This window comes from Bacillus rossius, chromosome 5 (genome assembly GCF_032445375.1).
Source record: "Bacillus rossius redtenbacheri isolate Brsri chromosome 5, Brsri_v3, whole genome shotgun sequence".
In the NCBI taxonomy this organism is placed as follows: domain Eukaryota; kingdom Metazoa; phylum Arthropoda; class Insecta; order Phasmatodea; family Bacillidae; genus Bacillus; species Bacillus rossius.
The window spans coordinates 15,001,409-15,013,976 of NC_086333.1; the positions used below are offsets into that span (position 1 = coordinate 15,001,409).

Consider the following 12,568-nt stretch of genomic DNA (forward strand, 5'->3'; position numbering starts at 1 on the left):
GGGCGGCAGCCCGCAGGGGCGGGTCGCCGGTGAAGCGGGTTGAGATCTGATCTATGATTCATTCATTACATGTGTCAGACACACTATAATGTTCCATTTTTATCTAACATTTTGCGCACCAACTATTTTTTAATATTTATTTAAAAGAAAAACTGCGAAATCACTGACAGAGCTCTTTATAACGTTTGTTTGTTTACATACGAACGGCAACATCGCATCACGCCGCGCCGCCCGGCGCGCGCGAGCCGAGTTGAGCGGCACTCCTTATTATGTTAATTACTCATACAAAATCTTTTGTTTCACGCGTCGGCCCGTGTCGATGCCTCTCTTTCGCACTCATTGAATTTAGTACTATGCATTGTACTGTAAAGTTTGACCTTAACCCAGGGCAAACCAAACAACTTCCGCGAACCGGGACACAGTAAAACTCCTATATTGCCCCGTACCGCGAGCGCAGGTAAACCCAAAAAAATATTAAAACCCAAACTAATAGCAGGCTTAAAAAATACTAATAAGGTTGCGAACAGTGAGCGGAGGCAGCAAGTTAAAAAGACGCAAAATTTATATGACAACATTTAATAAATATATATATATCATAAAATCGTTTCATCACAAATCGGCGCATCCATCATAAAATACCTACCCTATTACTACTTATAAAAAAATAGCTATATAATAATACTAAATAAATACTTTAACAATTCCCCGAAAAAATTATAATTTAATCATATACTTCGGAGCTCCAAAAATTAAATATAATTACCAAAAAGGCATTAAAAATATATAAGAACATATTAATACAAATACAAATACATATATAGATACGCACCGGGCGTATCACCGCTGTAAATACTAATTAACATAGGCGAAATCTAGCAAAAAATTGACACACCTTAACATGCAAATAAATATACCAAAAATTTAGCAAATTACAAATTATGGGTTTACAAGCCCTTCTCAGTTAAATCATTTTCTAACGGTCGACACCTTTTTTCTTCTAGGTCTGGCAGGAATTGGATGAAACACGCTGAACGTAAAATCCCAGTTTCAGTTTTATTAGTCCGTTAATTTAAATCCCAAAAATCCACAAATTATAGTTTCGCACCAGGGGTCTAAAGGGTCAACGGGGCAGTGGCACAATTACCTCAGATCTACTATGAGCTCCGCTAGACTATAAACTTGGCTATATTGTCGATTGAACAAGAATTGGCTGCTAATATTGATTTTGACAAAGTTATTTCTGACTTCGCTGCTCATAAGGCCCGTAGAATCCGCTTGTAAAACCACTCATCCTATTTTAACTTCAATAAAAGGTACCTCATTGCATGTGAAATTTAATTTTAACTAAGCACCTATAGAATGGGGGCGGCAAAATGGGTCTCCCGCCCCAGGCGCCGAGATGGCACGCTACGCCACTGCGTGGGTCCTCCCCCGGGAAAATTTGTATTTCAAGGTGGAAAATGGTGCTATTTAAGCAGTTTTATTATCTAAAAATTGATTACACAGCACTTTCTTTGCCCCCTTGGCCCCCACTTCAAGGTTTCAGAGGGGGGGCAAGATACCCTTGCCCCCCCCCCCCCCCCCCCCTGTTGTTGCGCCCCTGCTACAAATGACCCTCGAACTTTAAAACAGCAAAAACTGAATGATTTGGTACGGGATCTTGGATTACCTAAGGACGCTGCAGAACGTCTCGGTTCTCGACTAAAAGAAAACAATTCATTAGATGCTGCAACTACATTTTACTGGTATCGAATCAGAGAACAAGAATTTGTGGAGTATTTTAAGAAAGAGGATAATTTAGTATTTTGCAGTGATATTGGCGGTTTAATAGAAAAATTCAATATCGAATACAATACACAAGAATGACGACTCTTTATCAGTGGCGTAGGAACCGGGGGGGACAGGGGGGACGTGTCCCCCTGAACTTTTTGGGTGGAGGGGACTGTCCCCCCCAACTTTCTATAACGTGATATTTTTATTTTATAATATTATTCCGCATTACTGTTATGCTATTTGAATAAATCAATAATCTAAGCAATTTGAAGCGAATCGGGTACCATGTATATAAGGTTTATGTGCAAGAAATATGTCCAGCATCGAAATTATAACTTTCAAAAACAAATAGTAAAGTGACTTTACTTTAAACTGTCAAAACGTACCGATGTTATTTGAAATAGAGTATACCTGCAGGACTACGCCCCTTCCACTTTGCAACCAGACCTAATGTATTTAGGTCATTAGGCAGCTGAGCTACCTCCCTCCTCGTATATCATACACCTATACATATCGTCTGTGAGTGTACTTGCACATTCCTTGAATAACCTTAAGTATTTCGCTATTTTGTTGTCGTGTTGGGTGTAAGGAGTAGTGGTGTATAAATATGTGTTGAGCAGTAGACCAGAAAGTTGTAGATGTAGAGTCAAACTACTTACGTGTGCATTAGCATTTTATTTTATCGACGATGAAAAGACAAAAAACTGTTTTAGCATATTAGTTAGAGGGATGATGGAAGCAGTTACTCTGATAGAATACTCAATCAGCAAAATGAGATCTGAAGTGAAATTTCAAAATATACTTACTGAGGTAAACAGTTTTACTACAGAGCACAACTTGAAATAGATGCAGTTACCAAGACAAAGGAAACCACCGAAACGTTTCACTGGGCCAGCAGATGTTTTTGAAGCAACAACTGTTGATCAATATTTCCGCAGAGAGTTCTTCATGATGGTCGATTCTGCTGTTAGTGGGCTGCATTGCAGATTCAATCAAGAAGGCATAAAGAAAATGCAGAAGCTGGAAGACTGTTTGCTCAAGGGAGAAATTTGTGACGAGCTAGCAAGTTATCCAGAAGTGAATTCTCAGTTACTGAAGACTGAAGTTGAACTATTTTTGAAGAAGCATAAGCCAAAATATAAGGATGTATCAAAAATACTATTGAACTATATGCTAGAAGTTAGGCAGCTGTTTTCAAATATAGAAGTGGTTTTGAGATTGCTTCTTGTTGTACCCAGCTCTTCTTGTTCAGCTGAAATAATTTTCAGCTCTCTACGAAGGCTTAAAACGTATCTCAGGTAGGTATGTTTAATTTTTAGTGAAACCTCAAAAAAATTATTTGGCTTTAATAAATATTGTTTTTGTACTTTCATGTGTCGGAAAGTAATTACCATTAAATTTAATTTTTCAGATCTACTATGACACAGGCAAGACTTAACCATGTAGCTGTACTACATGCTCATCAACATGAGCTGGACGTAATTGATTTAAACGTCATCGTGTCTCAATTTATAAGTAAGAATGAGAGACAGGGACATGTGTTTGGTAAACGATAACGAGCTACAGGCAGTCGGGCACTAGTACAGCAGAAAGACTTTAATACAAAAAAAATGTGCAGTGTTGTTTAAGGCATAGAATAGTGATGTGTGCTGGAGATTTTAAATGTGTAGGGCTAATCAGTCAAAGTAGTCGTGACATAAGATGTAGCATATTAAGTGGACAAGAAGGCTAAGAGTATGAATTATAAACAATTTTTTTTAATGTTTCCAAGTGTACATGTTTTTTAATTTAGATTGAAAATATCGTAAATGAATTAGCTGTAGAAAATAATATATAAAAATATCATTATGATTGTAAAATAATACTATTTAATTCCATTCGAGTAAAAAAAAAAGAGAGCTTGTGCCCTCCCTGCCTTCTGCCCAACTTTATTTGTAAATTCTTCACTCATTAAATTTTATCTTAAGGAAACAATAATATTTTTAACATCGATGTATCCAATGGTTGGATACAAAAACTGCTTAAAAAGCGCTATTTTGCACTTTTAAAATCAAAATTTTCCGGTGAAGGACCCCCGGACCCCCCATCTTAGTAAGAGTCTTAGTAAGAGGGGAATGGGTTTACATGACATCAAAATCATTATTTGTCCCCCCCCCCCAACTTTATGAACACAGCTACGCCAATGCTCTTTATAGATTCTTCAAAAAGAAGCTTAAAGGCTGTCCTTTTGCATGTTGGCAATAAATTTGCATCGATGCCTGTAGCTCATTCAGTTCATCTTAAATAAACTTACGAAAACTTGACAAATGTTTTGGAGAAAATAAAATACACCGAACACAAATGGTTAGTTTGCGGTGACTTAAAAATCATATGCATGCTTCTTGGTCAACAGCAAGGCTACACAAAATTCCCCTGTTATATTTGTGAATGGGACAGTAGAGCAAGAAATTTACGTTGGAAAAAAACTGATTGGAAAATTAGAATGGAATTGAAAGTTGGAGTAAAAAATGTCATCTCCGAGCTTGATGGATCCCGAAAAACTATTGCTTCCACCACTTCACATCAAACTTGGTTTGATCAAACAGTTCGTAAAGGCATTACCGCAAGATGGAAATACTTTCAAGAATCTTTGTTCATGTTTCCCTAGCTTATCTGATGCGAAGTTGAATGAGGAAATATTTACGGTACCTGATATCAGGAAACTGATTATGGATACAGAATTTAAAAAAAATTGATGACAACCTTGGAACGAAATGCCTGGCATGGCTTTAAAAATGTTTCTAAGTTTCCAGGCAACAAAAAAGATCCTGCGTATAAAAATATTGTCCAGGAAATGTTAAACGCCTATAAAAATTTCGGCTGTAATATGAGTCTGAAAATTCAATTTTTGAAGTCTCACATTGATTGTTTCCCAAAAATTCTAGGCGACTACAGTGAAGAACAAGGCGAACTGTTTCATCAGGACATAAAAGAGACGGAAAGAAAATATCAAGGCTGTTGGCACGTTAATATGATGGCGGACTATTGCTGGATGATACACAGAGATGAAATAAAAGAATCATATGAATACCGTTTTCTATTACTTTTAAGACATTTAAAACAAATATTAACTATTTGACAAAAAAACTTTAAAATTTTTTTCGCAGACCTGTGTAATTAGTTACACAGGTGCTTTTACAATTTTTTTTATTTGACCCCAAAGGAAGTGAAACGGGGGTAGTTTAGTTTTTAAAGTAATAAATCCTATCTACGAGCAAGTTAAGTAGAACGTGAAAAACTGAGCAAGAATAACATACATTATATAGCATAGCTACTATAGTTAGATGTCCTTTATAGTATAGAAATAGCGAATTGAATATTTGAAAGCTCTAGAAATATTCACTTATGTTTTACCTCCTGAATACTATCTCGCGGGTGAAATAATTTTTTGAATTTTCAGTGTTCATAGGAAATTCATGCCTTATATATTTGGCCTTAAACATAAAATATATATATAATGGAAACTGTTAAATTATATGAACTTTATCCATTTGTAAAACAGTTTTAAATAATATTTGTTTGTTTTAACTTAATCCTGTATTCCCCCTGTTGAAGTAAGTACCAAATTTAACAGCCTCGTATTACTTTTGATACTATCAGTTTTTAATTACTGCAGAGCATATTGAGCGTTTCCGCCTTTTCGTAACATCTTGGCGCTAATTAGACATTTTCACAGAAAACGAAACACCCTATAAATGCGCTGTAAAGTGAACGCCGAACTCAATTTTGCTTAAATGTTTAGACGTAATACACTAAAATAAGCATTTTCTCAAGATCAGTTATAAAAAAAATTGGCTTTTTGTGAATTAACAATTGATAAAATTTATCTTTGTTAGCGCTAATACACCCAATTCTGAAATTTTTTAAAGGCACTGTATTGATTTATTTTATTCACTTTTGTACTTTTACTATTATTTGTGCGACCATGCATCACAAAGTTTAGCCGTTTGTCATTTAGCTATCAAACTACCATTATTTCCCATGCTAGATTAGTGCCAATGATTTCTGGCGTAGCTCCAATCTGATGTATGCGCGCAGAACGAGATAAATTTGAACGCGGATCGGACAAGCGTGTGTACTTAGGCCACTGCCAAAACTCTTTTGGTCCATCTGCAGTTTGGCAACAATGGAGAGGGGTGAACCCCAACGTTATTTCTGGGAATTGGCCGTGAACATGTGCGATTGGTGTCAACTTGAAACAAAAACTTTAGACCGGGGGAAAGGGGAGGAAAGGTTTGAGGATTCAGCAAAACAAAGGAAAAAAGACATGGTCATAGTGCGATCCTGCGGCTGAACTTTTCGCATTCTTTCCCTGTGGTTCTGTAAAAAAAATCACAGATGTGTTAGCATCGGAAATGCATTGCAGTGGGATTAGGCCTAATAAGCCTTACGTGCAAGCCGTCGGGAACTGGATCCGCGCATGCGCAGAACCAGGAGAAGGCCGAAGGGGAGGGTCGAGCCAAGGAATACGCGGGTAATAGAGGAGGGATGCGGGGCAAGCAGATGATAGGCGATACGCCAACCGCCGCTCGTGTTCCAAACTGGCGTACACTTCAGTGCAATTCAATAAAGTTGTAATAGTAATTGATTTGTTGCTATAATAGATTAAGCATATGTTTTTCTATTGCTATTACATAATGTACAAGATTTTATTTATGAAAAAAAAAAAAACAAATAATAAAAATTAAATATTTAAAAGATACAGACTTAGGAATTATTATAAAAAGAACCGAACATTCTAATTGCCAATAAACAATTGACAGAAGCAAACAAAATAAACCTCAATTGCATTCGTAAATATAAAAATGCTTCTAAATAATATAGAAATAAGAAGACAAGTAAATAACAAACAAATCATAATTTTTGTGAAAAAGTATGGTTCATTCCTAAATGTTAACTTTCTCGAACATCGGGGGATTTACTAAGCGTATTGGTGTGCCAAACAAAATTTATAATAGTAAAACTATCCTTTAAAACTTTATGATATAATTTATAGTCATAAATGGAAATAATGACAATTCAAAAAATACGCATTACAAATTTGACAATCCTTAACATTTAAATGTAAAGATAGCGCAGTGTTTGTCATACTGTAGAGATACAAGAAATAGTTAGCCTACATATATTCGATGCCATGTTGAATAAAAAATTTCCGTGATTAAGAGTTTTCCTGTTAAATTTTAAATGTTGAATCAGCTCAGTAATGTTAAAGTTTGTTTGAAGGAAATATTTACATGCTGATTTAGGATGTTTGCGCATAAACTAATATACATACACATAGTGTAATAATATGTGTTTTAAAATGTTTCAGGTTTCAGTTTGTTTGAATGTGTCCTTCTATTGAACTACTATTTTCAGTTTGAAAAATTATTAAAAGATAGCACCACATTCGTCACGCTTTAGTGAACCAGCAAAATATTAAATATGTTGACCTCATCTTGACGGATTCTGATTTTGGCAATAGCAGTTTCAGTATGCATGCACATTGGATTATCAACCTGTTAAATTTCGTTGTACATTGCATGCTTATATGTTTAAAGTAGGTATTTTTGTTTTTATTTTCTTTGAAGTGAAATTAAAGGTATTGTTTCTTGTGGGTAAAACGGGTTCTTAAGTATATTAATTTTATACAATTTTATTTGCTACTAATATTCAGATTACTAATTAAATTACAACACTTAAATTTCTGTTCACAAAACCTTAAGTATCTGTCCAGTCCACAGTTCACACTCCTCACTGGAGCTAGGCTCAACAGTGATTCCCCCCCTTACCACGCACCTGTCCGCACACAAAGTCTCGCGCCACTCGGTCACACACGCACGGTCTGCGCCGCTCGCCGAACACGCACTTCACTCTCTCGCGTGTTGTAACTACCGTGGAGACCGGTTTCGACGCTTTTATACCAGTTGGCCGTCTTTCTGGAACTGATTGGAGTGTCGCATCATCTCGGGCCGACCCGACGCTCGAAGCATCCAGAATAACAGCGCACTATTCATGCCACTCCACGGAGTGGCCTCTGTAAGCCCGCGGGATTCCCAGGCCACTCAGAGATAGATGACAGCACCGAGAAAGGATGGCACGGTGGCACGGCGGCCCAGGGAGGGGGGGAGGACCGGCCGCCCTACTCCTCCAACGGTATGCGCGCATGACATCAGTGGCGCTGTTCGGGGCCCCCGGCCAGACTCCCTCCGGAAGCCCCGCTCAGGTACCTGGCACGCGTATAATTCGTAACAGCGTGTGCATGTACCACCATGGCTTCATTTCATACAACAAGCATAGCACGCAGTAACCCTGGCTGAGGTGCAGAGTGCTGGTGGTGCGCAGGTGGTGCTGCAGCTGCTGTTCATCGCGGACATCGCCCGGCGCCGCGTGCACCTGCCCGAGCACGACCGCACCAAGCCTGGCCGCCAGGTGGTCACCTTCCTGCTCATCTGCAACGTCACCATGTGGATCATATACACCTTCGAGATGCAGAAGGTCATGGCCAACCCCGTCCAGGTATGGGTTCCTGCACTCGTCTCCAGGGGCGTAGCCGTGGGGGGTTAGGGGTTCAAACCACCCCCCCCCCCCCCTAGCACAAAATCTTTAATTAATTCTTATTCATCACTCAAACAAATTTCATATTAAAATTAATAAAATTTTTACCATTACAATATTTAAATTTAAGTACCGAAAACTGCTAAAATAGCACTATTTTACACCTTAAAATCCTAATTTTCCCGGGGGGGGGGGGGGGGTGGGGGGGGGTGGCCATGCTTCTTAACACCCCCCATACACAAATTCTGGCTACGCCACTGCCCGTCTCTACTGCAGTTCACAGCTCATAGGGATGCATTTGTTCTGAGATAATGTTCATTTAAGTCAAGTTATTTTGGTGTCCTCGTTGGCAGTACATACTTTAGTAGTGCGCCAGTTCACTTTATAAAAATTTTAAACTTGTAGTGCTCGGTTACGTATTTATGTACTAGAAATCAGATGTAATGGAATGAGTGATGTAAAAAAATATATTTTAAAAATTTCACGATATGAAAAACAAAACGAAAACTGTCATATCCAAAGATTATTAACCAAACATATCTAATTTTATAAGTCAAAGTTTAAATTGGAACCGATTTTACAGCATCTTTATTAATAGTCATTAATTTTTTTTAGAGGCAAAGAAAGAACTGTTTCTATTAACCGACTTAATTCACTTTAAACAATCAGTCGGTAATTTAATTATTTTTTTTTTTGGTCCCTTTCAATGTAAAATTTTATATTGTCTAGAACAAAATGTATACTGCAACTATAACAAACATGTTTTCCACGCTGCACTTTACTTCATTAAAAATTAAAACAATACTATTATATTTTTGTTAGTGTTTCTCTTTTGTATTGGTTGTTTGGGAATCAGTTTTGTCGCAAGGTAGTTACTAAAAATATAAAATGTGAACTGTGTTATGTCACACAAGTAGTAATCTTCACTATCATCACTTGCGTGGGTATTTTCTGCTGTGTGATTACCCGTGTTATATATTTTATGACCAAATTTTTAACGAAATATTACATTCAACAGAGCTCTTGTGATTAAATGCAATAACAGTTTTTTCAATAAAAGTAACTATAAGAACATAAAAAAACCAATATGGTCTTTGGGATATAACCTTAATTTAAAAAAATCTTTGACTGAAATTTTGAGTATTACAAGATTTCGCATAGCATCACTAGCAATACTAATGGTCTCATCAGCTTTAATTCAATTCTTTTGTATTTTTTTTTCTTTTCTTACTTGCCCTATTTAATCGGCCACAGTTAGTAGTACTCTTATTGCATTGCAATTTAGTCATGCGTTTTTCAGCATTTTTCCTTCTCACATTCACAGTAAGTGTTCACATGTAGCCTGCCAAAACACAAATTTTAGTTTTTATAATTTTATAGTAAATAAAATTCATATTTTATCTTTAAGTCAGTGCTGCGATGTGCATGTACATAAATGTACTGACATCTATTAAGGAAATCAAAATCATTGGTATCTACACAACTTATTTTACCAACTGCTAATGGTTGACAAATAAACATCGCTATTAACATGTAATTGTTATACAAAAAGACACCAATATGCATCAAATGTGTTTGCGTGCTACGACACCATTAAAATTGTAATAGTGAACTGAAATTTCCGAAAGTGGACGCTATATCCACTAGACTGAATAAGAAATAAACAAATAAGAAACTGAATGTTACTTTTATAGTTTATTAATCTTTATTCCGTCAACATCGTAAAACTACACATTCCAGTTACTAAGAACCAATTGATTACTGATTTTAACAACACTTTCGAATCAATTTTATGAGTAATGTATTTATGGTTCCAAACAGTTTCTCTGTGTTACTCATTACCAATAAAATATTTTGCTTCAGAGCAATTCATCCAGAGATATCCAACTGATATAACAAATAATTATAACTATCGTTATACAATACTCAGTAGAACAAAGTTAAATTGTCCAAACTAGTCTCTGCAAATTAGAGCTAGACCTATGGTTTTCATACAATAGGTATAGTTTGAGGGCGTACCGGTGTTGCGTTTTGGACTAGTTACGTTTATAGTGGGCGCCACCACGTGAATGGGCACGTGGACCCGGCTTGATACTCTTGCTCAGGGCGTTACGTGGCCCGTGTGCGGCGAGATATCAGCCCTCCTGATACCTAATTCCACAGCTGTTCCTAACCGAGCCCGCTCTCAGCGTCGGGCACGCTTCTACCTAACCGCAGTGGGCTCTTAGGGCGTCCCACACGCCGCTGACTGGGTTAAGGACCCACGTGGCCCCCCGAACACAAAGACACGTGACTTAGTTAAGCTGTAATTTTATTGATACCTTACACATCCTCATACAATCCTTCCTTTACACTGTTAAAAACCCCCGAGGCACGAATCTGTATAAGTTGAGGAGGTGGAACACACACGTGGCCGCCTCAAGCCGTTACGTAAAACACAAGTGATAAAAAACTCCTGAGAGTATAAAAATTAATAATTACACAGCCCCAACGACCGAGAGAGGCCCCAAGGATAGAAAAGAAAACGATTTGAATTATTTAAATTTACAGAACTACTTCTCGGTGAAACAACGGTGATGTCCTCGGGGTGTCTGCAGAGACGTCCGCTCTCGGCCGGCTGTAGAAGGAGACTGGGGCGAGACAAGGCTCGTGGCAGGAAACATGGCGCCCTTCGCGCCCAACACAATTACCGTTAACATCTTAGCTACTGCGTGCCCCGGGTTATTATAGAAAATAACATGAACTCTTTATAAAATTAACATACTCACATCCACGACCAGACCGTCTGTAATAATTACTTATGTGGAAAATTAGTTTAAATAAAATTGTATGTTAGTTCCGTCATCGCCCGCCAGGGAGCGTCCATGGCCGTGCTTGCACGTACTTTATTACCAAAAAATAGTATATTAATAAAACAAAAGACACTCACTTACTGACTCGTCGTGCACTATTTTAGGGGCGAAAAGAAAAGGTTACAATATTATTAAATACATGTAGGGGTACGGCACACTGTAGCTAAGCGCCCTCTTGCCGGGCGACCAACACACGCACACACGCACGCACAAGCGGGAGGTTTGAACAGAGATGATGGTGTTTGGGCGGTGGCATATCGGGCTCAAAGGGGCCGCAGGCCCGGACGACGTCAAGTTAATAACAAGGTCATGACATGTGTGTCCTCCCCTCTTGTAGAGACCGAACACACAATCCGAACAACCAGCTGGTATTCTCCAAAATATTTAAATATTTTTAATAAATTTAAAATAATCACCATATTATTTTTTAACAAAAAAACCTACACTAAAGGGCTGCTAAAAACTCAACCAAAACAAGGACTCAATGCGAGAGTAAGTTCAAATTGGGCTTCGTATCAAATTGGTAATATCTTGATTAACTTCAATCACAGATTTGTTTTTCTGCCAACATCAAGCAAAAGGGTGAACAAAAATATTCACCGTGAACCGAAGCAAACATGACCAACTTAATAAGGTTATTAAAATGACCTTAAATAGTTAAATAAAATATCAAGGTTAAATTGACCTACAGTTAGTTAGCACCAGATACAGTACTCTCATCCATTTTTATTTATATATACCATTAAACCCTTTACAAATATTCAGCGCCAGAATACTAAGAATATAACAAATAATAAATTTATGATCATCGTAAGAAATGAACTAAAGTACTAGAAAACATGTATACATTCTAAAGAAAATAACAAAGACCAAAAATCGTTTTCTATTAAAAATATTGTCTAACAATGTCTCTTACAATAAGTTCTGGAGCATGCTTAATCACAACACTATTAGCTTGCAATAAGAGTCTGCTTATTATTTTACACGCGTATGAACAAAACGTTTATTCAAGTAAGTCGTAACCACAGATAATTTCGAAAATTTCCTTTGTTTGTTCCTTTTGAGTTTGTGCTCCACACAAAAAACAATAACTTGTGCGCGCACAGAGTTTCCCAAAAACTGACGCACCAACGCCATCGAACAACGGCCAAGACAGTACTTACAGTTTGTTCTGCAGAACTTCCAAAGGAGGAGCTTAAAATATTAAGCTGTCCACTACCCGTTGTATAGGGCAGTAAACGTCAGCCCCAAGGCCGAGCGATTGTGCTCGCCAGCCATCGTCTCCCTCAACATTCCATGCGGAAGTTACCCGCCTTATGCAGTTGCACCATTCTGCTCTTCGATCCGCGATCCAATGATCTTAGCCC

General features: G+C 37.7%; 1 protein-coding gene across 12 annotated transcripts in view; it reads left to right on the top strand.

Annotated features, from left to right (window-relative positions):
* The window catches only part of LOC134531601 (proton channel OtopLc), a 620,588-nt gene that overhangs the window by 585,890 nt on the left and 22,130 nt on the right, over positions 1 to 12,568 (top strand). For all 12 annotated transcript variants that reach the window (XM_063367341.1, XM_063367335.1, XM_063367337.1 and 9 more), the window contains one exon: positions 8,137 to 8,310. In XM_063367341.1, coding sequence (XP_063223411.1) covers positions 8,137 to 8,310 — 174 coding nt within the window. The remainder of the gene's footprint in view (positions 1 to 8,136; positions 8,311 to 12,568) is intronic.